The 27,720-nt window shown below is 54.1% G+C and overlaps 3 protein-coding genes across 9 annotated transcripts in view; 1 reads left to right on the top strand and 2 right to left on the bottom strand.

Moving 5' to 3' along the window:
* POU2F2 (POU class 2 homeobox 2) overlaps positions 1-3,455 on the bottom strand; it is a 95,474-nt gene extending 92,019 nt beyond the window's left edge. The window contains exon 1 of the mRNA XM_077850324.1: positions 2,963-3,455. The gene's annotated coding sequence lies outside the window, so the exon portion shown is untranslated. The remainder of the gene's footprint in view (positions 1-2,962) is intronic.
* Positions 3,456-4,710: 1,255 nt separating this feature from the next.
* On the bottom strand, positions 4,711-21,031 carry DEDD2 (death effector domain containing 2). The gene is made up of 5 exons (XM_077850210.1): positions 20,873-21,031; positions 19,902-20,258; positions 18,246-18,371; positions 14,852-14,995; positions 4,711-5,905 (listed from the first exon to the last, which is right to left on the bottom strand). Exons 2-5 carry the CDS (start codon positions 20,227-20,229, stop codon positions 5,514-5,516), a joined length of 990 nt encoding a protein of 329 aa, XP_077706336.1. The 5' UTR covers positions 20,230-20,258; positions 20,873-21,031; the 3' UTR covers positions 4,711-5,513.
* ZNF526 (zinc finger protein 526) lies at positions 20,551-27,693 on the top strand. 7 transcript variants are annotated; one of them, XM_077850110.1, is made up of 4 exons: positions 21,039-21,186; positions 22,486-22,649; positions 24,853-24,951; positions 25,040-27,693. In XM_077850110.1, exon 4 carries the CDS (start codon positions 25,057-25,059, stop codon positions 27,085-27,087), a length of 2,031 nt encoding a protein of 676 aa, XP_077706236.1. In that variant the 5' UTR covers positions 21,039-21,186; positions 22,486-22,649; positions 24,853-24,951; positions 25,040-25,056; the 3' UTR covers positions 27,088-27,693. The 7 variants fall into 7 exon arrangements, with proteins under 7 accessions (XP_077706266.1, XP_077706262.1, XP_077706252.1 ...); XM_077850091.1 differs by having other exon boundaries at positions 22,486-22,758; XM_077850099.1 differs by having other exon boundaries at positions 21,049-21,186; positions 22,491-22,758.
* The last annotated feature ends 27 nt before the right edge of the window (positions 27,694-27,720 follow it).

The following is a 27,720-nucleotide window of genomic DNA, read 5'->3' as shown; positions in this document are numbered from 1 at the left end:
TTGGAAGGATGAGTTATCACAGGGAGGTTAAATATTCCAGGGGGATCGTGGCATGGGGTATACATGCAGTCTGTGAGGAGGTGCCAGAGTCTTCAGGAATGAGGGCAAGCAACCAGAGTCAACAGATGTCAATGAGGAAGTGGCACAGTGGTAGAACCTTTAGACATAAGCCTCAAGGAAGCCCGAGTTCCGTGAAGCCAGATTAGACTCAGTATGTGCCTCATCTGACCTCCCACAGTGACTTGTGTGTCCTCTTGAGACGCCCACAATGATCATGTCCCCCAGTAAGCCAGAGCTGTCAAGAGAGGGATTGGATCTGACCCATCCTGTAGTAGCTAGAACAGAAGTATACATTGTTAAACGATTGTTGAATGACAGGAGAGGGGTTCAGGAAAGAGCACAGTTCTGGATGACATTTAGCAAAGTGGCAGGGCCAGGACGCTAACGCAGGACTCTCTAGGTCGCAAATTAAAAAGCCCTGGTTTTAGGGGCACCTAGGTGACTCAGTGGTTGAGTGTCTGCCTTTGGCTCAGGTTGTGATCCCGGGGTCCTGGGATCAAGACCCGCATCAGGCTCCCTGCAAAAACCTGCTTCTCCCTCTACCTATGTCTCTGCCTCTCTCTTGCTGTCTGTCATGAATAAGTAAAATCTTAAAATAAAAAAAATAAAAAGCCCCGGTTTTAACCACAACCCATTACTGTTTTCTGTGCTCAAAATCCAGTATCTTGCACTCTGATCCCAGCACCTTCCAGGCCCCCAGGCCCCCAGGTCCCCACTGCCATCACACCTATAGATTAACTCACAGAGAGCTCCGCTCCCCTGATCCCTTTGGGGCCAGTTGGCCAGACCCCTCTTGGCTTCTCTCCCTTCCCTGCCCAGCCAGAGCCTCATATTGGACCATCTTATTTAAGTTTGACTTTGTCCCATTTATCTCTCTGCATTCTCTTTTAATAACCTAGTGCCTTAAAAACACTTCTTATTCAATTTAAACAAATGTTCCCTGAGGGGCGTCAGTTGAGCATCCAACTCCTGAGTTCAGCTCAGGTCATGATCTCAGGGTTGTGAGATGGAGCCCAGAATCGGGTTCTGCATACTCCCCTCTCCCTTTACCCCCACCCATTGCTTGCTCTTTAAAAGAAGAAGAAGAAGGAGAAAGAGAAGAAGAAGAAGGAGAAGAAGAAGAAGAAAGAAAGAAAAGAAAAAGAAAGAAAGACAAATGTTCCTGAGATCTCATACATACTGTTCCATCTATCTGGATTACCCTTGCCCATTCTATCCACTCAAAGACTTCTTACTCCTCATTCAGGAGTGAGCAGAAATTAGTCATTAGGGTGAAGAAAAATAAACAACGATACCACACGTTCATCAGACTGGCAAAACTAAAGTGTCTGACAATACCAAGTGTTGATGAGGATGTGTAAAGACAGGATGCAAAGACAACTCTCATTCAGTGCTGGTGGGAGAGTAATCTGGTACAAACACTTTAGAAAAATACTTTGGCAATATGGCAGGCTGCAAAATGGCCCCCAAAACATATCTTCGGCTCAATCCCAGGAATCCGTGAATGTTATCATGGATGGCAAAAAGACTGCAGATGTGGTTAAAGTGAGGATTTTGAGATGAGGAGATTATCCTGATTATTTGAGTGGTCCCTAAATGTCATAACATGTGTCCTTATTAAGAGGGAGGTCAACAGAGATGTGACACAGACAGAAGAGGAGGCAATGTGATCACAGAGGCAGAGATGGGAGGAATGTGGCCACAAGCCAAGGGATGCTGGCAGCCACCAGAAGTTGGAGGAGGCAAAAAACAAATTCTTCCCCAGAGCCTCTGGAGGGAGTGTGGTTCTGCTGACACCTTGATTCTGGCCCAGTGAAAATGATGTTACACTTCTGGCCTCCAGAACTACAGAGAATACATTTCTGTTGTGTTAAGCCATCAGATTTGTGGTTATTTATTACATCGGCCATTGGAAACTAATATTGGTGGTATCTATGAAACCTGAACATACCCACATCCAGCAGTTCTCCTTCCAGGTATATCCCAATAGAAATGTGAGCATTTGCTCACCAAAAACCATGCACGACAACGTTTGCAGCAGCGTTACTCATTATAGCCCCAAAGTGGAAATGACTTCTATGTCCATCAACCGTGCGATGCATGAAGTACTTTGTAGGATGGTCATAAAAATGAGTCAACTGCAAACAGACACATAGAGGAACCTCACAAACACAACACTGAGCAAAAGAAAGCAGACGCAACAGAAGACATATTGTACAATTCCATTTATATCAAGTGCAAGAGAGAAACTTAACTACATCGAGGGACATAAAACAAGCCAAAACGAAACAAAAGCAAAGAATTATTACTGTAAAAGGCGGGATAGTGTTCCTAGCTAGGGGGAGGAAGGGGCAGGTGTGGTCAGGAGGGAGTATATGACAGCCAGGTGGCAGGGGGTGGGGGATGTCTGGGATGCTGGCAATGTATTTCTTAATGTGGGAGGCACAGGTGTTTCACAAACACACTAACACCGCACTTGCACTGTATATCCTTTGTCCGTACTTTTCGGAATGTTGTATTTCACAGTTGAAAGGTATGGTGGTGGCGTTGATTCTAAACAGAATGAACAGGGGTCCGATCCTTGAGGCCTTTCTGGGGCGCTCCACTCAGCGTCCTCTGGGCTCCCGCAGCCTCTGCTAATGATTCAGGTCACCGACCCTCCGGGGCTGCGACCCGCGGTGGCCCTGCGTGGCTGGCCGGCCAGAACAGGAGCTGCGGGCCAGCGCCCGGCCAGAGCGCCGCCAGGGACTCCGGCGGAGGCCTGGGGACAGGTGCGCGGCCACGGGCCTGCCTCACTCTACCACTTCCTAGCGTTACTGTGACTGTGATCGTGGCCAGCCCGTGGGAGCTGATGGCTGCTGAGCAACCGACGGGGGGCGGACTCTGCACCGCCGCCACTTACCTCTGACTCTCCCTAAGGCCTTCAGGGGGGCTGCTCTCTCTGCTGGGAGGCTTCCTCTCGGTCACTCGGTTGAACTCCTACTCATCCTGCAAGAGCCAGATGCGGGCTCCTCTCCTCTGTGAAACCTGCCTTCCTCTGAGCTCCCACAGGCCCCTCCGTCGCCTGGCTGTAGCCTGTCCATGCCCTGCCCCACAGAATCTGTCCCAACTCCTGAAGCTCTTTGATCTCCCCGGCTTGTCCTCATGGCCTGGGTCTGACCCACTTCTGGGCCTCAGGGGTGCGTCGGTCACCGCCGGTGCCGGGCGCGGGCTCTGGCAGGTCCAGGCGAGCTCCACAGCGCGCGCGCCCACGGAGGCTCTGCAGGCGAGACGTCTCAAGGTTCCCGCCACCGCCGACTCCTGCATGCACTGCGCCTGCGCGGCCCCCGGCGGCCTCGCGGTTAGGCGTCCCTACGCCCGGCACGCGCGTGCCAGCGAGGGGGCGGGCCCCGGCTGAGGAGGGCGGGTGGGAGGAGCCTAGAGGACGGGGCGGGGCCTGGGCAGGGCGGGCCGGGGCCTGGGCGGGGTGCGGACGGGGCCCGAATCGCTCCCAGCGAGGAGGCGGAGCCATCACTCAAAAGGGGCGGAGAGACAGGCCTCAAAGACTATGAAGAGGCCAAATGCAGCTCAGCCCAGCGGCGGCAGTACCGGCAGCCGCTCCGACACCCAAGTACGACACCCAAGTACGGAAAGCCCCAAACCTTCCAGAGAAAACCTACTCCCGCCCAGACCCAGGAGAGTCCCCCAAGTGTTGGGAGGAAGGGGCGTGGAAACCTCCCACCTGCCTCCCCAATCTGCGTCCACTAGGGCAGAGAGCTCTGGAGCTCAGCGCTTCTCCAACCCCCAGGCAAGTCACCTCCCTTCTCTGAAGCCCATTTCCTGTCAAAAACGGGGGTAGAATCCCTACTTCACACAGGCTAAGCATCAAATAAATAGATCTTGAGTAGGTGCCCAGGAGACCTCAGCTCCCTCCCGGAGAGGGTGAAGGGCTAGTCTGAAGTCACAGAGCAAATAGACCAGGTCCTGACTCCAGGACAGAACTCAGCCCCCAGACTTGCCACTCTCCCTCTACACCAACACAGGCCAGGCGTCCAGGTTCCCAAGTGTGGGCAGGAGCGCCCACTTCCCCAGGAAAGGCCAACAGTCCCTGCCACCCCCTAACCTGGTTCTCTTCCCCACAGGAAGGAAAACCTTGGTTACTGTGTAAGAAACCTGAGCTCCTAGGCCCTTAAATGAGGGATTGGGAAAGCCAGGAGGCCACAACCTCCTGTAGCCGCAAGGGAGCAGAAAGCCGTACTGCGCCTCGGGAGGAAGAATGCAGGTTCAGATTTAAGAGGTGACCGTCCAGAAGGCACGAAGAGCCAGCTGAAAAGGGATTCCAGGTAGAGAACTGTTGCTCATGACCAGTTTGGTTTCCAAAGCTCTGGGCTAGAGAGCTGGCTCACCTCTGGGAATAAAATAAAATAGTAGTACTCTCAGGAATAAAACAAGAGCAAATGCGGTTGGGACGGGTTAGGACTCCAAGGCAGTATTCCCTTGGACAGATGAGGAAACTGAGGCCCAGAGAGGAGGGCAGCAGGCCTGTGGTGCCAGCGGCGGATGATGCTCCAGCACCCTACCCTTCCTCCAGCCTGATACCAGGCAAGGAACCCCAGGATCTCATCAGCTCCTTCCCCCAACCCACAAAGAATGAGTCCTAGGGAGCCTTGATGCCCACCCTAAGCCCCAATCCAGGGCAGTTTTATTGGTGCCATTTGTAAAAGGCCTTTCCCATCAGCCCCAAGCCTTTGCCTTCCCTTTCTGAGAAGGAAGCTGCTGATCCTGGCCCCATGGGTACAACACACTTGGTCTGATACTGCTGCGATGCATGTGTGACACTCCAGGTGCAGGTCCTTGTGCAAGTCTGCATCCAACCATGGGCAGCAGGAAAATGTGGAGAGCCAGGTCTGTGTATGGAAGCTGGGCAGAGCCCTGGCTGGCTGTAGAGATGTGTGGGCAAGGTGAGCAGGCCCCGTGTACACCCGAGCCCCAGTGCCCAGTGTAGCTGAGGTCCAGGATTGGGGGCAGTAAAATCAGAGATCCTGAGAGAGAAGCCCTTGGGCCAAAGACATGTGTGGCGGCCAGGGCAGGAGCCCAGGTGAGATTCCAGAGGGGGCAGTGCGCATGTTCGCGCACAGCCCAGGGGCAGGGACACTGTGTGCAGGGGGCTTTGGTGAATGTGTAGCTATGCCTCCCTCCCTTTCTGATCTGCATGCCTGAGTCCCTGGCCTCCTGAAGCTGGGGGTACACACCAGAGGGTAGGGTGGGGAGGAGGTTGGGAAGGAAACTCAGGTGGAAGTGGTTTAGGCCTCAGAGCCCACATCCTGTGGGAGAGTCTGTCAAGGAGCCAGGCCATCTGTCCCAGTCCTCGGAGCTGCTGGAGTGACAGTCCTCTAGGGGCAGAGATGGATGTCCTCTGGGGGAGGAAATGGCCCAGAGGCTAGGAGGTGGGTTTAGTCCTCCCCGTTCCAGGATCAGGAGGCCTCAGTCGGGCGCCGTCCCCCCTCCTCTTCCATCAGCAGCAGGCGGCGCCGGCCGGCCTCATAGTCGGCCTCGTCCACACTGACCAGCAGGCGGACAGCCTCCCGGCCCACGGCCTCACGAAGGGCCTCAGTCAGGAACACGCCCCGCAGGGCCTGCAGCAGGGCACCACTCAGGTAGTCGCCCCAGAAGGCGTCCAGATAGGAGAGCTCTGAGAACTTGATGTCGCAAACCACAGAGCCCAGGTCTCGTGAGCGCAGCACTGCGGTGGCCTGCCCAAACACGTCCAGCTGCCGTGCCAGCGCCTGGGGCCGCCGGGATGCCACGCCCTGCTCCAAGGCAGGCCCGTGCTCACAGTACTCTGCTCGCACCCTGAGCCGGATGTCTGCGGAGAAGGATGGACCGGTCAGGGAGGGGCCAACACTTCACACACTGTGCAATGGGACTGGGGGATACAATGGGACTGAGGACAGAAACCCTTTCTCTCACCTTTCCTCCCCCCACAGGCTCCTCCCACCGCCCCATGGGTTGCACTGCACCTACCCACATCCTTCCCCCTTCTGGCACCCACACCCAAGGATGGGTGACACCCTCCCATGGCTTCCCTCCTGTGGCCTGGCCTCCGTTACCTCCTTCCTGACCCCACAACCTCCTCTCCCCTCACGTGCCCCACTCTAGCCTTAACACTCTGCTGTACCTCCACTCACCAAGCAGGTTCTATCCATCCCTGCCCTCTCCTTTGACTAAGGATGCTCTGTGTGTCCCTGTAGCACTTGCTCCCTCACTTCCTTCAAATGCCACCTTCCCAATGAAGCCTCCCCAACCTCCCCATTGAAAACTTCACCACCAGCACCCTGGCCCCCCACATTCCCAGTCCCTCACACCCTGCTCCATTTCTTCCCAAGGCACTTACCACCTTCTAACCTCCTCTGTGCTCTCCCTTATACTGTCATGCTTATCACCTGTCTCCTCTGGGTGAGCCTCCTGAAGTTAGGGGCTGTCTGGTTTTGTTTTTGTTTTTAAAGATTTTATCATTCATTCATGAGAGACACAGAGAGGCAGAGACACAGGCAGAGGGAGAAGTAGGCTTCCTGCAAGGAGCCCAATGTGGGACTTGATCCCAGGACTCTGGGATCAGGACCTGAGCCAACGACAAGAGGTTCAACCACTGAGCCACCCAGGTGTCCCCAGGGACTGTCTGTTTTATTCACGTGTGTAGCCCTGTGGCACACAGTGGGTGTTCAATACATATTTGTGAAAGAACCAATGCATGGACCAACGGATTTGCTTTGAGGCAAACGGCCTCACGTCCTCCTGCCCTCAGAGAGACTCCTGTGGGGCCAGCCACATCCTCAGCACCCACCCACCAAGTGAGCACCACCCAGGAGTCTCAAGGCTGGACCTGGCTGGATCTGCTGGCAGCAGGTGCTCTTTACCCTCAGAGGCTGCTGAGATGGTGGGCTGTAAGCCCGGAGCTCCTGGGGGCCACCTGGCCACCAGGAGGGGAGAGTATGAAGCCTACCCAGGGTCAACAACAGAGAGGAAGGAAGAAATGGGGGTTTCTTATGCATCCCCCCGAACACCCAAATTTGCAACTACAATCAATGCCCTTTCTGCTAAGGCCAGTCTGAGGTGAGTTTCTGTTGCTTACAACCCTACCCACATCTGCCCAAATGAGAGGACAGCTCTGCAAAGGGCACAGGCTCCAAGACTTCTTCCTAGACTGCCCCTGTAAATGTGTCCTCAGGCGTATCACACCTCCCTGTGGGATTACTGAACTCCCACTTGTGACACAGGCTACTAAGAGAACCTCCTCTCCAAACAACACCGGCTGTGAGGATCAGCTATGAGCTGGAAATGACAACAGGCACTACCCACATATGAACTTGTTTAATCCATGAACACCCCGTAAGGCAGGCCCTATTATCACCCCAATTTACAGGTGAGCAAATGGAGGCAAAGAGAAGGGAAGTGATTTTTCCAAGGTCACAAGGCCAGGGAGAGGTAGTGCCCCACAGAGGTCATTGAACCTCCTGTGCCCCACAGGGCAGCTTCTGGTCAATGGAAACGATTCTAACCCAGGAGCCTTAAGGCACCAGCTGTGTGACCTGGCACAAGCCACCACCTCTCTGAGCCTAGGTTCTTGCCTGAACCAGGGAATTCCGACTCTGGAAGGCTGCTGAAAGGATTAAAGAGAGAGCAATGGATGGAAAAGAAGTGGCTAGCACTGCAAACAGTGCCCGACGAGTGCTCCAAGAATGGCAACCGCCAACAGTTCCGATGTGCCAATGCTTTACCCCTAGTATTCAGAAGGACCAGCCCTGTAGGGGCAGGGGCCACATGCAACCCATTTGACAGATGAGGAAACTGAAGCTCTGCAAGGGGAAGTACCATGTCCCCATCTCCCTTAGCCTTCCATACACAGTGTCAGCAGCAGAGCACAAGGTAGAAGGCAGGTCCCTGCTGCCCCAGATGACTTCTCAGTAGCACCCACTTCCTCCTCCCACCTAAATAAACCCTTTCTCTTTCTACCTCAAGGAGAACCTCATCCTCTCTGCCTGAAGCCCAGGGCAACCTACCTGGCCTTGGCCCCTCGGACTTCCCACAACACTCAGGCCCAGCTCCTTCCATCTTAAGAACCACACAAGAAAAAAAGAAAAAAAAAAAAAAAAAAAGAACCACACAAGACCTCCAAGCCCACAACCTAGACTCCCAGGGGCGTCTGACCATGCCCTCAATTGGTGTGGGCCAGGGAGCAGGGGATTGGGAGGGGCAGCACCTGTCCAAGGCCACACGAAGCAGCTCAGTGGCAGAGGCACAGAGCCAGGTGGCGGAGTCCGACAGACCTTGAGGCGAGTCCCGGCTCTGCCACTCTCTAGCTGTGGGGCCTTGGGCATGTGACCTCACCTCTCTGAGCCTCAGTTTCCCCATCTGAAAAACATAAACAGACAAACAAGAGGTCCCTGCTGCATGGTGCAATCGTGAGGATTCAATAAGGCAACTCACAAAGCACTTGCCCCAGGGCCTAGGACATAGAAGGCACCCAGAAACAGGAACTGTGATTTCGACACCCACCACTCTACCCCATGGCTCCTGCTCAGGCTTGGCTCTCTCTTGCTTGGGCCCCTTAGTTAACTCCTCCCTCAGTCCCCACTGCATTCTCCCATGCTCTGAGACTCCAGGTGCAAGGGCAGCACCCCCAGCACAAGCCTTACTCACTCACACAATGACCTGTCTACCTCCTCTGCCCACAACAGCCCCATTCACCCGCCAAGGCTCAGCTTGCGAGACCACATGTCCTGAGCCTGTGAAACCCTCCTAGATGGCCTTTCTCCTCAGCACAGATGGGTATTCAACCTGTGGCAGAAACTGTTCACCCACAGCCTACCCCCAGCATGGGAAGTGGAAGGACAACAGGACCAGGATGGACTAGTGTATGTCTCAACCATTCTTTCATTTGACAGATGTATTTACAAAGTGCCAGGAACGCTAGCATGGCATGCATGCCTGCCACCAGTGTGCCTAGGAGATACGAAACCCCAGTTAGGGAGCACCTCTCATGGGCCAGGCCCTACCCAACGGTTCTCCAGATCTTCAGCCCCAAATCCCCACCGTACTTTCCTATCTCCATTGACAAATGAGGAAATCCTTTACCACGCCACAGCCCAACCTCGGGCCTGGAACACAATAGCATGACGCACATAGAAAGAGCACAAGGAGACTCCAGGAAGGAAAAGAAGACCTGCATTACCTGAGCCTCCCTCTACTCCCCCTAGCCAGGAATCAGAGGCAACAGGTGCAATCTCTCCTTTAGTCCTCACCAAAATGACCAAAAAACAATAGATGATCTCCATATAACATTTACTGCAGACTAGCACACACACGGCATGTATTGACCCTCTGATTATCCTTGCAACCTTACAGGACAGTGCTGTTACCTCCTTTCAGCAAATGGGGAAACTGAGGCACCCAGGATGAGTCACCTGCCTGAGGCCACACAGACAGGAAATGGCAGAGCTGGAGTGCCTCGCTCCAGAGCCCAAGCTCTTAATTACCTCTGTTCTGTTTGCTGCCTCTCACACAACAATACACAGAAACCTGTAATTAAAAGACATCCCAAGGGCCACGAGAGAAAATTAGAGAGAACGAGGTGTAATTTAGATGGTAACAATCAGAGAACCTCTCTAGGAAATGACACTGGAAGTAAAATGCGACGAACAATCAGGTCGAGAGAGAAAGAGAAGGAAAAGCAGCCTTCCCAGAAGACAAACCGGCTCGCAGGAAAGTCCAGAAGCTGAATGTGAACTTGAGGCTTTCACAGGCTGGGGGCCGGTGTGGCTGGAGCACATGGAGAAGGGCGCCACGGGAATGAGCAGAGGTGCGGGTGGAATCATGCGGGGCAAGGTGTCACAGCCTCTGGGAGGGGACCACAGCCCTCCGCACCGCAGTGGCCACTTCCATAAAACCTCACCCCGGCACCTGCTCTCCTGGGGCTGGTTGGGGGATCACACCGCTGGATGCAAGTGAGGAACAGAGGCCAGTGCCTTGCACATAATGAGCCCTCTGAGGGCCACAGGAAGGATACAACCTCACCCCAAAGGACTCCGCCTGTACCCCAGAAGCAGCCTGGCAGTCTGGGACAGAGCCAGGGTGGCAGTCGGGGAAGGACAAAGGCGTTCAACCCAGGAAAGATGCAGCAGACACGGAGAGAAGTGAATGATCCAGGCCCAGGTGTGTCAGGAAGGAGCAGAGTGGGGAAGAGCATGGGCCAGGGGCTGGCTGAACTGTGTCCTCTGGCCAGAACACCAAGCATGGGCCAACGGTCCCTCTCCACTTGGGCAGCTGGATGGAGAGGCTCACTGGCCCCAAGGCAGAGGCCGTGGCTATACTCTCCTTAGTGAGGAGAGCTGCTCTTGCTCCCACACTCTGGTGGTCCCCAGCACTCTCTGGTCCTCCTGCCCCACACCTCAACCCCCTCTCTACTAGGGCAGAGGGAGATGCGGAGGGAAACTGGCAGGGATTCCCAGTGGGGGACCAGAGAAGGGACAGGCCAAGGGGGAGAATGGCAGGCAGGGTGCTCTGATGGAAAGACCCCTGCCCCTCCACGGCCATTCCAGATGCCCCTCTGGACAACAGAGGCACCCATCCCTTGCTTTAGTCTCTTCCCCAGGATGTGGCCAGCATCATCACATCAGATACGAGCTTCTGCTAAACTAACAGATGGAGGCAATGAGGAGCCACTGCCACCAATGTCAGAGAAAGATAAGAGCCACTACCTGCTTCCCAATGGAAGGCCACACCACCACCTTGGGAGTGAGCTTGAAAATAAAACCAAACATCACATCAGAATCTGATCAAGTCTCTCTAGACCAACTACAGATTTTCAGGAAACAGACTATAGGGGACTGCATCAATCACCTCAACTGTGGGATGCAACTAACAAAATCCAGTCTTGGGCAGCCCCAGTGGTGCAGCGGTTCAGCGCCGCCTGCAGCCCAGGGCGTGATCCTGGAGACCCTGGATCGAGTCCCACATCAGGCTCCCTGCATGGAGCCTGCTTCTCCCTCTGCCTGTGCCTCTGCCTCTCTCTCTCTCTCGCTCTCTGCATCTCTATGAATAAATAAATAAAATCTTAAAAAAAAAAAAAAAACTTAAAAACAAAACAAAACAAAATCTAGTCTTTAGGAATCACTACAGGACAACTACTTTCAACAAATACAAAGCTAAAGGGATGGGGAGGGAGAGAGAAGTGACATGACGAAGGAAATATCAGAGATCAGGAGAGACTTAGAGAGCCAGCAGACAGCTCCTGGTTGGCTCACACGGAGCATTTGCCTTTGGCTCAGGTCATGATCCCAGGGTCCTGGGATGGAGTCCCACATCGGGCCCCCTGCTCAGTGGGGAGTCTGCCTCTCCCTCTGCCCCTCCCCCTGTTCCTGCTCTCAAATAAATTAAATTTAAAAAGAACCAGCACTTCTGAGACAACCAGACGTTGGAGCACTGATTAGACATTTAAACAGTTAAGGAACTTAACTTTCGCATGGTGATTTTTCAAAAATTCTGATCCTTTAGAGGTACACAGTGAAAAATCCACAGATGAAATAAAAAGACACCTGAAAGTGACTCCAAAACCATGGATGGTGCAGCAGGATCACCCACGAGTTGATAATGGTGGAAGCACAGTGAAGACGGGGGAAAGGGGTCATCATGCTGGTGTGTCTGCCTCTGTCCCTTCACCACAGAAAACGGGAAAAAAGTCCATTCTGCCACTCAAATCCTCTGGCTGCTTTCCGTCATTTAAAGCAAAGAAAGCACTGGCCCATGCTGCTGGCCCTGAAGGATGAGCCCCACACCTCCCAGCAATCTCCCCTTTACTCCCTGGGCTCCAGTCTGGCCAGCTTCCTCACCATCCCTTCACCACCACTGGCTCACCCTTACTCAGATCTTGGCACCTGCTGTCCCCAGATCTAGAGCACTCTTCCCCAGCCATCCACACACTCTGTCTCTTCCAAGAGGGCTTCTGAGACCACCCTACTACCCACACATCTAAAGCTGAATTTTCCATCTCTCTCTACCCCCTTGCCCTGCCTTCTCATCTAAGCTGCCATCTGAAGTTTCTGTGTCTTGGTTTTCTCCTCCCATCAAAACACACGCTCCATATGCACAAGCGCCTCCCATCTCTGCTGTGCCTAGTGCGTAATAAGTTCTCTAAGAATACACATGGAATAGGAGAATGAACCAACCCTGCCACTCTGCACAAGGAGTGCTATCTCCCCTACCTCAGGGCTGTCTTGAAAATTCAGGGCCAGGCGAGTAGTATGCCCAGCACAGTGCCCGATGGATGGCCTTGAAAGGGATGTGGAAACTCAGAGGATCTGTGTCCAAACCCGGGGTACTCCAGACACTCTTCTTCCCCTTCGGAAACCCAGAGTTTGGTCTGGTTCTACCCCTCTGGGGAGGGCACCTGACTAGAGGCAATCCCCACAGCGGTCGGTCACACACCAGGGGCAAAAATGGCAGATCACGCAGGTCTGAACGAGCCTCCTTCCACCCCTGGTACTGGGCCTCGTTAAAGGTGAGCCATCCCAGCTTTCAGAGGGAAGGAACCACCAGTGCCCTTACTGGGAAGGGCCTCCCTCCAGCCCCACCCTGCCTAGTGAGTCAGCAGTTAGACCTGCTTACAGTCCTCCCAGCAAGACCCAGCCACACCCTGGGTAACAACCTCCCTGCCTCAGCCCTGCCCTCCGGGAAGAGACCTGAGGCCTCTGCAGGCAACAAGACCCCTTCCCAGCCCCAGCTCAGCAGGCTCCCTAGGGAGGCAGTGACTCCCTCTGCTACAGCCAGCCAGCCCAGTGGCTCTGCTCATTGCTGCTGGCCCACCGGGCAGCCACTCCCTCTAGCTGAGGGTTGTTGGAGGACACTGGCTGGCTCTATTGGTCTGTTCCTCCTGGCAGCACTCAGCACAGGTTATCTGCAGCCTCATCCGTGGAGTGGATGTGACACTCAAGAGAGGGAACCAAAGAGGTGTGGGCTGAGTGAAAGAGAGCACGTTTACACCCCTTAGAACCAGCTGGAATTTCTCGAAGGCAAGGTCTAAGCATGAATCTCCACAGCAGAGCCCACCACCCACCTGACCTAACACACCTGCAGGCCCAGGCAGCCCTTCTCCCCAAGAGAACGTCCCTGGGCCATACCTCCCTCGTCTCCTGCATGGGCTGCCCAGCTGCTTCACTCCATTATCTGCTCCCTTTTCGTTTAATTTATGTAATACCTACCTGGCACGGCACATACTCTTTATATGCCTGACACGCTTCTAAACACTTTATAAATCAAAACTCGTGGGCAGCCTGGGTGGCTCGGTGGCTTAGCACTGCCTTCAGCCCAGGGCGTGATCCTGGAGACCCGGAATCGAGTCCCACATCAGGCTCCCTGCATGGAGCCTGCTTCTCCCTCTGCCTATGTCTCTGCTTCTCTCTCTCTCTCTCTCTGTGTGTCTCATGAATAAATAAATAAAATCTTTAAAAAAAATAAAAAATAGGGCAGCCCCGGTGGCGCAGCGGTTTAGCGCCCCCTGAAGCCCAGAGCATGATCCTGGAGACCCTGGATCGAGTCCCATGTCGGGCTCTCTGCGTGGAGCCTGCTTCTCCCTCTGCCTGTGTCTCTGCCTCTCTCTCTCTCTGCATCTCTATGAATAAATAAAATCTTAAAAAAATAAAAATAAATAAAAATTAAAAAATTAAAATAAAAAATAAAATAAATATATCAAAATTCGTTTATTAACTAATTTTCCAGATGGAGTCAGAGTTCCATCAAAAGCAGGTATCAGGGATCCCTGGGTGGCGCAGAGGTTTGGCGCCTGCCTTTGGCCCAGGGCGTGATCCCAGAGACCCGGGATTGAATCCCACATTGGGCTCCCGGTGCATGGAGCCTGCTTCTCCCTCTGCCTGTGTCTCTGCCTCTCTCTCTCTCTGTAACTATCAATAAATAATAAAAATTAAAATTAAAAAAAAAAAAAGCAGGTATCCGATCACCTAGCTCCCCTACTGAAAACCCTAAGTAACACCTGCTGTATGGAATAAAATCCCAACTCCCATCTACTCCCAGGTCTGCCAGGCCCAGTGGCTTGGCTCCTGCCAAGCTCCTCCACCCACTCCCCACCCTCTGTTCATGGCACTATCTAAAGTGAGCTTTAGTTTCACTGATCTGTCACCCTACTAGAAGGTCGCCTCCCCAAGGGCAGGGACCTCACTGCTATTCCTGTCCCAAGCACACTGCACATAACAAGACAACCCACAAACTGGAACATAGCGCATAGCGCGGGCCTCAAGCCAGGCACCGTTGTGGACATATTACCAGGTTAAATCATTTTCTCTCTCAACAACCCTACTCGGAAAGCACCGTATCAGCCTTGTTTTACACAAAGGATTCGGCCACCTGCCCAAGGTCAAACGGACTATTTAAAGGCCAAGGCTAAAAGATGAATCTGGCAGCCTGCCCCAGGATCATTTTCTACCCATATGCTATTCCACCCCTACAGAGGAAATGACTGTAGGGTAAGTGAACCCGGAAAAATTTTTTCTGAAAAAAACAAATGAAACTGAGAGCAAGGGGTCGTCAGTAAAAGCTTCCTGAAGGAGGTAGTACATGTGATCCTTCAACTACGGACAGGACAGACAGGACGTAGAAAGCAAGGGGCTGATGATGAACAGAAGCCACTGCCTACCCACTAGGTGTGCCACTCTCCGGATCAGTGTCTGTCTCTGCCATGCTCTGGCTCAGCACCCGGCCACTGGCACTATACATGCATTCACCAAGGCCCACAGACACCTACCACAGGTCACTTTGCCTTCTGAGGCAGGTCTGGCTGGCTCTTGCTGCTGCTGCTGAGGGGTGGTCGGGGCCCCTCTCCGCCGCCGTCTGGCACCACCACTGGGCCGGCCCCGACTCCGCCGCTGCCGCTTGGTCGGTGGGGAGCCTGAGGAGAGAAAGATGGGGCACACTGAGGGCCAGGATAACAGGTAGAGCAGATAGGCAGGTGCCTGCTGAAGAGATCAAGGCTTGTCTCCATGCCAAGAGATCCTGGATGAGCCCCTCCACTTCCTGGGCCTCAGTTGGCCTCGGCCATAAAATGAACAGGGAGTATATCCAACCTAGCATCATCTAGAAGAGCACACCCTACTACCGGGCAGCCCCACTCCCATGTGTGACCCTGAAGAAGCCCCTGCACCACAAGGCCAGGAAGCAAGCATGACAACAAACCACTGGGGCATCTTCCTAACTGTCTAAATGTGAACACAATGTAAATATCCGGCAAGAAGTACATAGGGTAACTCCTAGGGCAGATTGGTTAGTGAAATAAAAGCAGAGTCAAACAACTGTCTACAATTTGCTACATCTGTGTGAAAAAAGAGAGAGAGAAAATAAGCATATATACACATTTGTTATTTTTGCAAGACAAAACACTGTAAAGATAAATTGGAAATGAATGGAATTAGTTACCTATTCACTAGGAGTGGGGGGCAACAGTGGAAACAATCCTTCTGAGAACATCTTTCTCACCCATGTTAGTTCTGACCTTTGAGTCGTGAAACTTATTTTACATACTCAAAATATTAAAGAGACCCCAAAAACCCCCAACCATAAAATTAAACAGAAATAAATGAACCTAGTTGTATATATAATTGGTAATTCGAACAGAAGAATTATTTCAAGTAACTTAGAAGAACACTCTGACTATAAACTCTCAGTGGGATATACTCCTAGGGCAGGAAGAACCAGGAATAAATGGTATGCTTCATTCAGGAGATACAGTCAGCAGCGGTGCTGGTACTGATGTACTTTCGAAGCTATGCCTGTCGTAAAACAAAGTAAACAAACCTATTATCACAAAGTTATTAATACCTAAAATTTTTAGAGTACCAAAAAAAGTCTTTGTAGTATTAACTTTGAAAACACTAAAATAGGGCAGCCCCAGTGGCGCAGCGGTTTAGTGCTGCCTACAGCCCGGGGTATGATCCTGGAGACCTGGGATCGAGTCCCACGTCGGGCTTCCTGCGTGGAGCCTGCTTCTCCCTCTGCCTGTGTCTCTGCTTCTCTCTCTCTCTCTGAATAAATAAAGCTTTAAAAAAAAAAAAAAAGAAAACACTACGATAATTTATTTTTGGAGACAGAAAGAGAAAGCGAACACACGTGTATGAGAGCAGGAGAGACAGGCAAAGAGAGAACCCCCAAGCAGGCTCCATGCCCAGCACAGACCCTGACATGGGGCTTGATCCCATAACTCTGAGATTGTGACCTGAGCCAGAATCAAAAGTTGGCCACATTACTGAGCCACCTCGGCGCCCCAAAATAACGAATACAAATTTCTTAAATGCAATTTCTAGTTCTGTTCACTAAAAAGAGTCTGGAACAGCACACACACTCAGCACCCAGGTCTGGGTCTCTAAATGCCAGTGCCTCTAAAAGAAACAGGCTTCTGGAAATAGCAGATTCCAGGACTGGGGAAGGAAAAGTACAAGTTGAGTCCAGGACATCTCACTGTGCCACAGAGGAGGAAACCCAAAGAATGATGGAGCCACATCAAAAAGACAGTAGGAGCTACTCAATTTGAACCTCAGGAAGAATGACTAATAGATTCTAACACAGTAAATAAATAACAATACAAGAATACATAGTGCTGCTCCCTCTCCCCCCAAGAAAAGAGAGAGAAATAAAAGAAAGTCCTGAAAGAACGCCAGCTAACAGACACTGAAAAATAAGAAAAGAATAAATCACCGTTTTGGGAACACCAGTGTAATCACTGGTTCGGGGCGGAGATCGCCAACACATGCTAAAGCCACTGGGGATGGCATTGGGGAACAGAATGTGCCAAAGCGTCACCCCACAGATTGTCTAGCCATTAAAGGAGAAAATGTCGGTTTACCAAGGACAAATATGGCAGACACCACCTTACCCGAGTGATCAGACTTGCCTACTCACAAGAAAACCAGATCTTAAGCAGCCTGAAGTGTTCCAATGTGAAACACATGGCATCAACCAAGGAGCATTCCTGCCAAAACATGTAACCTGAATCTAATCAAGCCTCCTGACCCACTTTTTATTGCACCTTACTTTACTAAACTCTCAACCCTGGAAATTACTCTAACCTCTTCTGGCCACATGTTTACATGATTTTTAAGTTGTTTTTTTTTTTTTTTTAAGTTTCAAGTTATAAACTATACACAGCGCCAGGTGGCTACTGCCATACCTGTCTCCTAGTATATGTGTGTGTGTGTTGGGGGGGGGGTTCCCACTTCACAGCAGATGCAGGGCACCAGAGGGACCAGCTTCAGTGACACCATGAGGAAATTATCAGACACTTCCAAAAACAATCAGGACATTCTGCAAAACAACTGGCCTGACAGGGTTAGGAACTCAACATCAAAGGAAAAAAAGAAACAAATATGGGATGGGAAAGGAGTTTACGTTCTAGAGTTAAGAGATTAAGGAATATAATAAATGAATGCAAAGAACCTCAACTATCAGTGGATCTTAAGAGTGGAGACAATCTTGGGGAGGTGTGAAAATGAGGATGAAAGAGAATTATTTATTTACTTCCGATAATGGTCTGGAGATAGTCTAGGAGAATCTCCTCATCCTCAGGAAATGCCTCCTGATTTAGGAGTAAAATATCCTGATGGCTACAACTTACTTTCAAAAGAGTTCACCCAAGAACCCCACTGTTACATATATACACACAAAGCCAAAATGTCAAAATGCTAAAATTACTGAATTGAGGCGGAAGATATGAGTACACTCACTGCACTCATCTTTCAACTTCTCTGTATGCTTCAAATTGTGTTTGAATAATTTAGGAATAGAGGAAGAGGAGACTGCCCACATGAACTGGCAGGGAAACTCAAAGAAACCCATTAAAGGTACTTGGCATAAAAAAAAAAAAAAAAAGGTACTTGACATAAATAAATCTCAGAAACACGTCCAGCAAAGTCAGCCATATGAACACCCACCATGTGATGTCATTCAGATGCACCATAAAACCACAACAAACAATTCCATACGTTGCTTCTGGACACATGCTTTTGTAGAATAAACACCACGCACAAAGCAATGTGGAGACGTAATGACCCCCTCGGGCCCCTTCCTTGATGGGTCAGGATGGAGCGGGTTCACCAGGATTCAGGAGGAAGAAAGGGACGCTGCCATCACACCCAGCTCTCAAGGCTCACCTGTCTCCCACTGACCCTGCTGAACCTCTGAGGTACCACTGGACTGGCGACGGCGACGACGGCTACCTTCAGTCCTTTTAGAAGAAGAGCCAGAGGAGGTGCCATAGTTGTAGCGTTCTGGAGACACTTCAGAGAGAGAAAAACGGAAAGAAATATTCACAGCCTCCAACCCCTCCCCGACCCAGGCTCCCATTCCCACCTGGAGATGGACTCCTGCCCCACTAGGTGCCTGAGTTCCCCAGAAGTCAGAGCCCAGACAGCCGCTCCCTCTCAAATGCTTCCTGCCCAGTGGTTGCTACATGCCTACAATGAGAGATGAGACCCGTGACCTTCTGGGGCTATCCAACCCATGTTTATAGCAGCTTCCAATTGTCAGGGCTGGATTCTGTAAGTCGAGTCATGGCCAGGATCCCTGCAATGTGGCCCCCCACCACCAATTGCCCCCAATGCTCCCTGAAGCCCCAAGAAGTAAGCAGGCTCCCCAAATTCCCTCTTCCGTAGCCCGACCTCCGCATATATTTTTCTAAATGCACTGTTGGCTCTCCTCTAGTGATGCCCTTCTCCTGGTTATCCAATTCCCGTGGACTTTCTATGGGCAGGGGAAGTTTGCAATCCCCCTCCGCAACTAGCCACTGCACCTGATAACCCAGCCAAGGGCTCAACAGTTCAGGGCCTATGCACACACAGGACTTCTATCCCTTAAACCCTTGGGTTCCTCACCTTCTCAGAACTGCTCCTCCAGGAGTACTTCCCTCACAGGATTAAGAGCATCAACTCAGAGCCAAGCCAGCCAGGTTTAAATCCTGACTCCCACACTTTCTACCTGTGTCATCTTCAAGCCCCTGTATAAAGTGGTTTCTTACCTCCCCCTCTGCTCTTCGTTTGTCAGTCCCCTTTGCTCCTGCCACACTGGTCTCTGATGATACCAAACTCAGTACTGACTCAGGGCTTGAAAGCCTGTCTTTCACTCTGCCTGGCATTTTCTCCTCTGAGATCTACGCACACCAGGAGTAGAGCCTCCATTCCATCACTTTCTCAGAAAGGTTTGGACTGGTTATCCAATCTGAGGGGAGCTCCCTTCACTAGAAGGCACTCTCTACTCTCTGCATTCCCATAACTCTACTTTAGTCTTTCCATAACCCTATCTAAAAATAAACCATCTGCCTTGATGGCTGCTTCCCTCCACTAACCATAAGCTTCATGGAATAAACACTTTGTCAGTCCCAACACCCTGTACCTCCTGTACTCAGCACATAGGATTCAGTTCTTACATGGGTACAAGCTGCTTAACTTCTCTTAACCCGGTTCTTTTCCCTGTAAGGTGCAGACACTAACAGGGCTCCCCACCCCCACAGGATTACTGGGAGGATATAAGGCGACAGTTCACATGAAGGGCTTACCGCTGTTCCCAGCATGAAACAAGCCCTCCATAAAGTGGCCACAAACGTCACAGATGTGGCCAAATTCCACAAGCTCGTGTCTCCCAAAGCCATGTCTCCTCCCTGTCCTGTTCCTCATTGATACTCTCGAAGAAGGGGAGGAGCGAGTGGGGAAGCAGGCTGATATGGTGCTGTCCCTATCAGGCCACCATGGAGGCCCAGCCAGGGCAAGGCCCCAGGCCTACCGGAAGTCTGTCGCCCTCCCATTCAACCATACCTGGCCGGCGCCTCTTGCGCGCCAGGTGCGGCAGCAGGTCGTGGCGCGCCAGGACGCGCAGGAGTTGCCCCAGCAGGCGAAGGTTGCTCTCGTCGCACTGTCCGCGGCGCTCCAGCTCCAGCAGCAGCTCCAGGCCGCTTCGGGCGCGGGCCAGACCGCCGGCCGCGCCGGGGGCCTCGTCGAGCAGGAAGGCCAGAAGCTCCAGCTCGCACTCGGTCAGCTGCCCGCCCACCACCTCGAACATACGGTGAAGCGACAGCATCCCGTAGTAGTCCAGGCATTCATCCTCCTCCCAGCTCGGGGCCGGGGTCAACCCGGACAGCGCCATATCAGGGGGAGGGTGGGTGGCACCAGGGCCTAGAACCCACACAGCGCGGAGGGGACAGTGGTCAGCGACGCGAGGACCCGGGCCCTACTCCCGCCAGCGCGTCTCCCCAGCCCCGTGCTGCCGGGCAGGGCCACCTTCGCACCCCAGCCTTCCCGGCCGTCCGCCTCCCCCCAGAAAAGAATGGTATCGCCCGAGGTCCCCTAGTAACAGGTCGAGACGCTAGACCCCGCTCGTCCTCCCACCAGTAGGGCCCGCCCGGCCCGCACACCCCTCCCCAGGTGGTATGTCCCGAACCAGCCTCCGGATCCGACCGAGTGATCCGGTCCGAACAAGTGTGGGGGCCCATCCCGGGGCACCCTGCCAACCGCCCTTTGACTCTGGGCAGCATTGTCCGGACGTGCCCCTTGGCTCCGTCCTGTGGTATTGTCCGATCAGCGCCGCGGCTCCACCCAAATGGTACCGTCCGAAAGTGACCCTCTGCCCCCCACAATGGAGCCGACCAAAGCAGCCCTTCACCCCACACAGGTGGTGCTGCCCGAACCCGACCCCCTCGCTCTGTTAGGGCGGTACCGCTCTCTCCCCAACACCCAGGTGGCTCCGTCTACCCGCCACCAGTCGCCCTCAGGCCTCTCTGGATCCTCACCAGATTCCGGCGTCTGACGACTCCTGGGCGACGGCCGCAGCCACTTGTTTTGGATCTTTCTGGCACCTTCTCTATTATTACGCCTGCGTCACCTCGCCCCTCCTCCTTCCCCCAACTCGCGCAGGTGCGACCGCCACGCCCCTTGGGCGCATGCGCAGAGTGAAGCTTCCAAGCCCCACCCCCTCCGGGTCCGCCCCCAACCGTAGCGTCGGGGCCCCGCCAGTGCTGCGCCTGCGCAAGACGAGAGCGATTCCGCGTCTGAGTTGGAACTGGTACTTGGTTGCAGGGTTGCTTCTCTCCGCCGGTGACTTAAGGTTGGGTCCCTGTTGCCCCACGTCAAGCCCTGTTGGAACTACCCAACTCAGGGACTACAGCCCCATCCTAAGCACGACCTAGACGCCCACATAACCGCTCCTTCCAGCTGCCTGTATGCAAGGAACCCCAATCGCCACCTTCCGGGCTTCTCATAGCCCCCAGGCCCCTTATGATCCGGACTTGAATGCTCCTCCATCAGACTGGCCCTTACCCCTAATGGCAACCAGGAACCTACGTCACAGCTGTGCCCATCTCATGACCCCAACTGGAATCTCTCTTCGAAGCCCCCATCACTAAGTTCCTACACCTCCCCCCCCCCCCCCATCGAGGCTAGGAAGCTTTCCCATCTCACGTTAGAGACCAATACCTCCTTCCTGATTGCAATAGGCCCCCCCATCCCGACTGCTCAGTTCCTGATGGCATCCAACACGGTCCCTTACTACAGTCAGACACCCTTTCCCTGTCTCAAACGCCCCCTCAACGACTCTTTCCAATCTCTGCCCTCAAAGATCAAGGGGCCTCCCAATGCCCCCTCTCTAACCTGCACTCTGGCGAGGGTAGATCCCTATTAAGACAACTGGAGTCTAGGCTGCAAGTCTGAGCATCTCCCCTGAGGCGGGGCCTTAGGCGTGGTGGCCACGGCCCACCCCCCCACACACACTTAGGTGACTCAAGGTCGAGACTCGCACTGTGCCTTGAAACAAGTCCTCTCCTCTGAGTGGTTCCCACCCCTGAAATTATCTCCCTTTGGAAAGCAGGGGACTTGGGTCCTGCTTGGCACTGGCTCAGCACTGTCGGCTTGGGCTGCAGCAGGGCCCTCAGAAGAGTCCTTTTCTCTAATGGCAACTGTCACCTATTTAAAACCTAGTCCTGGGCCGGACACACAGTAGGCGTCCGATAAGTGAATATCCTTAAGTCAACTGAAGAGGGGGTGGGAAAGGAAAGCAATTTTGCAAACTGGTAAGGACTATGTCCGTGTTAGATGGGCTCTAATGAGCATCTACGGTGTATCAGGCCCTGTGCTGAGCGCTTTTACGTGTTTGATTTCAATCAACAACCTTTAATTTAAGGTGGATGTGATTCAGGTCCGTTTTACGCAAATGTAGAAGTGAGGCCCTGAGAGAAGTACCCCAGGTGTGTCTGGCTCCAAAGCTATGCTCTCAGCATAGCATCTGCTCGGCCTCTTCCTCTATGAAATAACACTTCTGTCCAGGTCTCCCGCCACCCGATTCACTCCATAGGCCCTGGCTCTCCAACGATGCCCACTTCTCACCGCTTAACTTTCTGATTTTTGGCAGAGCAGCCCAGGAGAACTGCGCAGGCGCTCACCTGCCCCCTCCCCAAGCTCCGCCCACGGGGCTCAGTTGTGTGCGTGGAGCAACTCGCGGCGCCCCGCCTGAGCGTCAACACGCAGGCGCGAGGGCGCGTGCCCTCCGCTGCCGGCTCTGATTGGCTGCCGAGGGTAAGGGCACCGCCCAATGGGAGGTGTGGATAGTGAGGGGTCCCGCACGCCAGGAGCAGAGAGGGTCTGTGTCAAGAGCGGCGGGGGCTGCAGGAGGCGAGAGAGACGGGTGAGGGCGCCGCGGGGCGGGCGGGGAAGAGAGCGCTGGGCGTACGGAGAGGGCGGAGGGAGAACGAAGGGGACACCGGGGGACGGAGAGCCGTGGGGCCTGCGTTAGGGCGGGAGCGGCGCGGAGTGGAAGGAGAGCGCTCCTTCCTCTGTGTCCTAGAGCATTGATTCCGCTCGTGCGGCGTGCAGGACCCTTCCTTGAGCCCGCCGCCCCCGCCCCTGCCCCTTGCAGGGCGCTCTCGTGCCGCGGACTTGATTAAGTCTGATCGGTGAAAGGGGACGTATAGCGGAAAAGTTCGAACTTCCAGGCCCCTGGTGGGTTCTTTCCCGGAAGGACTTACTGACCCACCGTGTGAAAAGCCCCTATGCCCTCCGCACCAGTAGCACACAATCCCAAAATTGGGAAAGGAGGAAGGCAGACGAAAAGTCCCAAATTTTAGATTGCTCAGGCCACTTCTGAAGGGACATTGACAGGGTGCCTACTTTGTGTAAGCCTTCCACCAGGCTTTGGGCCTTACCCCATGGGAGTTCTGATGGAGTGTGGCTGTAAACAAGGAAAAAGCTGAACTCTGGGGCTCCAGGTCGACTCATTCCTTTATCGAATGGCTGTTGTGTGCAGGGCCGTAGTAACTGAGGTATTAGTGAGGGAGTTGGAATAAGTAGTTAAGAGTAACTCCTGGGCTTTTAGTGAATCATTTATTCAGGGACCATTTATTGGGCATCGAGTGAAAACAGGGTCACATGCTGGGCTGTGTTATTGTGGGAATTCACGGTCCAATGGGAAAGTTGGCCTGTTGTGAGAAGTGGAAGGGGCACAGGGAAAGTTAAACACTCATGGCCTCGCTTCCTGGAGGGAGCATTATTCATTCACAGAATATCTACTGAGTACCTGTTGCGGGCTAATCATTATTCTTGGTGCTGGAAATACATCAATGAGGAAGAGACCCAACTTTCCTGCTCTCTGGTAGCTTAATATGAGCAACTTTGCCTGCCTGGCCGTAATCTGAGCTCCACCTGCCCTTTGGAACTAACAGATGAGTTAAAGAAGAGATAGAGACAGTGGAGGTTGGATTCAGAAAATTAGCTGTGAGGGGTCAGTCATTTGCTAAAGGGTCTCTGAGCCCCTGCTGTGTGAAGAAGCCTCGGTTGGGTTGAGCCCACACATAAAGAAGGGGAGGTGGGGGCACGAACAGGGAAGTTAAAAATCCCTCTCCCAGGTCCATGGTTCTGTTGGTGACATCAACCCCTACAATAAATTAGACCTGCCTTGCCTGCATGGTCAGTCTGGAGAGGAGCACAGACTTGCATCCTGGGCTCATGATATCTGCTACGATAGAGGTGGCACAGGTTGCCATAGGAACCCCAAGGAAGAAGGAGTGGACATCACCCTGAGGATGCAGAGATGTTGTCAAAAAAGGCCTCACAAAGGAAGTGCTAGGTAGGGGTTTGCTAGACCAGGAAAGGAGAGAATCTTCTTGGCAGAGGGAATAGCCACAGCAAAGATTTCGGGTTCAGGAGTAATACTCTGGTGAACTACAAGTCATGGTTGTATTTGACGTTTCTCAGGTACCAGGGCCTTCATGGTCAGTAGTACTTTTACCTCATTTCACAGGTGGCAGAACAGTGTCAGAGAGAGGAAGTAAGTGGTGGAGCTCAGGTTCAAGCCAAGGGCATTCTGGTCCAAAGCCTGTGCTCTTGAGTGCTTGGCCGCATCTGTGTGTGTACATACGCTAGGAGGAGAGGTGGTGCCCAGTGAGGGAACTGCACAGGCAAAGGTTGAGGGGCATAAAGAGACAGGTATTCCTTTTTTTTTTTTTTTTTTTTTTTAAGATTTTATTTGTTTATTGGAGAGTGAGAGTGAAAAAGGAAGCAGAGTGGGGAGGGCAGAGAGGGGGAGAAGCAGACTCACTGCTGAGCAGGGAGCCTGATGTGGGGCTTTATCCCAGGATCCCAGGATCATGACTGGAGCCAAAGGCAGACGCTTAACCAACTGAGGCACCCAGGCACCCCGAGACATGTGTCCTTAGAAAGGGGCAGCTGGCCCTCTGGGTAAGGAGGGAGGGTAGCATCAGAGGGGGCTGCCCCTGTCTTACAGATGCCCGGCAGCATGGTGCACGTGTCAGCCTCAGAATCCCACGTTCATTGAAGACTGAGGCACCAAAACTGGATCCAGGCTTGCTGATTGTAGAGGCTGGTGAGTAAGGGGATGGGCAGAGAAGCTCCTAAGCCACCTCCCCCTCCTGGGGCCCTGACGTTTCATCAGCTCCCCCTTCTTTTTCCAGGCACTGCCTTTCCCACCATGGCAGAGGTAGCGGCTGAGGTGGCTGAGCTTCCAACACAGATGTCACCAGGGGCAGTAGAGATGGCAATACCAATGTTAGGGGAGATGACAGAGATGTCAACAGAGGTGACAGAGATGACCCCTGGGGAGGCTCTGGCCTCATCCCTTTTCTTTCAGCATCACCAGTTCATGTGCTCTGAGTGTGGCAGCCTTTACAATACACTGGAGGAAGTCCTGTCACACCAGGAGCAGCATGTGCCCAATGTCACCGAGGACGAGGCTCTGGCCACCCAGGATCCAGGCTTGGAGCCAGAACTCCTGGCAGGGTCTGACGATGGGCCCTTCCAGTGTGGGGAGTGCAGCCAGCTCATCCTGTCCCCCAGTGAGCTCCTGGCCCACCAGGACGCCCACCTCCGGGAGTCTGCAAGCCAGATCCAGTACCAGTGTGGGGACTGCCAGGAGCTCTTCCCCTCGCCTGAGCTATGGGTGGCTCATCGCAAGGCCCAGCACCTTTCTGCTGCAGCAGCTGAGCCACCCGGGCCACCCCCGCTGCCCCCACCAACGCCACCACCTCCACCTCCTGCTCCCCCTGAAGTGAAGATGGAGCCCTATGAGTGTCCTGAGTGCTCGACTCTCTGTGCCACTCCTGAGGAGTTCTTGGAGCATCAGGGCACCCACTTTGACTCCCTAGAGAAAGAGGAGCAGAATGGTCTGGAGGAGGAGGAGGAAGAGGAAGAGGAGGAAGACGATGAGGAAGAGACAGAGGAGGAAGAGGAGGCGGTGGCGGAGGTTGGCGATGATGCCACAGGAGGCGACAGGGCCACAGCTGGTCCGGCCCAGGGCTGTGGGGATTGTCCCCAGCACCGGACTTCAGCAGAGGCCCGCCGGCGGCACCGACGGGCATCCCGGGGCCCCACATCGACAGCCCACCCCTTCCACTGCAACCAGTGCCAGCGCAGCTTTAGCTCGGCAAACCGGCTGCTGGCACACGGGCGGGCCCATGTCGGCGGCACACACGAATGTACCACGTGCTCCAAGGTGTTCAAGAAGGCGGCCTCCCTGGAGCAGCACCTGCGGCTGCACCGCGGGGAAGCCCGCTACCTGTGTGTGGACTGTGGCCGCGGCTTCGGCACGGAGCTCACATTGGTGGCTCACCGGCGGGCACACACTGCCAACCCCTTGCACCGCTGCCGTTGTGGCAAGACATTCAGCAACATGACCAAGTTTCTCTACCACCGACGCACACATGCGGGCAAGAGCGGGGCGCCCCCTGTGGCGGCCTCCTCTTCCTCCTCCTCAGCTTCCCCGGCACCCACCATGCCCGCACCTCCCCCGCCACCCCCTGCACCCCCCGCCCAGCTGCCCTGCCCACAGTGCCCCAAGTCATTTGCCTCGGCTTCCCGGCTCTCCCGGCACCGGCGCGCGGTCCACGGACCCCCCGAGCGGCGGCACCGCTGCGGCGTCTGCGGCAAGGGCTTCAAGAAGCTGGTCCATGTGCGCAACCACCTGCGGACGCACACGGGCGAGAGGCCCTTCCAGTGCCACTCGTGTGGCAAGACCTTTGCTTCCCTGGCCAACCTCAGCCGCCACCAGCTGACACATACGGGTGTACGGCCCTACCAGTGCTTGGACTGCGGCAAGCGCTTCACACAGAGCTCCAACCTGCAGCAGCATCGGAGGCTGCACCTGCGGCCCGTGGCCTTTGCACGCGCCCCCCGCCTCCCCATCACTGGCCTGTACAACAAGAGCCCCTACTACTGCGGGACATGCGGCCGCTGGTTCCATGCCCTGGCCGGCCTGCGACTGCACCAGCGGGTCCATGCCCGAGCCAGGGCCGTGACCCTGCCGCCGCCCCGATCGCCACCCCCAGCCCCGCCCCCACCCCCTGAGCCTCAGCAGACCATCATGTGCACCGAGCTTGGGGAGACCATCGCCATCATCGAGACGTCCCAGCCACTGGCACTTGAGGACACGCTGCAGCTGTGCCAGGCTGCGCTGGGGGCCAGTGAGGCGAGCGGGCTGTTGCAGTTGGACACGGCCTTCGTGTGACGTGGCCAAAGAGTGGCAATAAGAGAGTTTGGTTGCAGCAGCAATTGTGGGCGCCTCTGGGGAGAAAGGGGACCACCCCCCGGGTGCCAGCATCCACCCTGGCCTCTTACCCGCTGACTCCTCACAACAGTCCTCCCCAGGTCTCCCTCGCCACTTTTCTCTGCCTGACGGGATACCGAAACTCTGAGGTCTGATGCGATCTGTTCCAGGTCATCCCCACTGCGTTATAAAAGAGGGTCTGCCAAGGTTCTTTGTTCTGTATCCATCACCCTGGTGCCCAGCAATGTCAGGTGACCTTTCCTGAGCCCTGAGCATGTGCCAGGTCTGTGCGGGGCACTGTCTCATACCTCCTCGGGTTCTCACTTGTCCCTTAAGCCCTCACCTTCCCCGGACTTTGGGCACCCAGGACTTGGCTCTGCCTTGACCTCTGTGGACTTCCCTAAGCTCACTTTTGACAATGTGGAGGGAAATCTGTAGGTACCTAGGGACTCTGCAGCAGGCCAGGTGGTGCCGGAGCCCCAGGAATGACTCAGAGCCAGGCTGTACCCCAGGAGGTGCACAGTGGGGTAGGAGGAACACACAAGTACAGATCGCCTTGCTCTCTGAGTGCGTCTCATTGATTTGTTCAGCCTG

Source organism: Canis aureus, chromosome 1, assembly GCF_053574225.1.
Source record: "Canis aureus isolate CA01 chromosome 1, VMU_Caureus_v.1.0, whole genome shotgun sequence".
NCBI lineage: Eukaryota > Metazoa > Chordata > Mammalia > Carnivora > Canidae > Canis > Canis aureus.
Note: the sequence above shows the minus strand (reverse complement) of the source record. Positions and strands in the feature narration are given on the sequence as shown.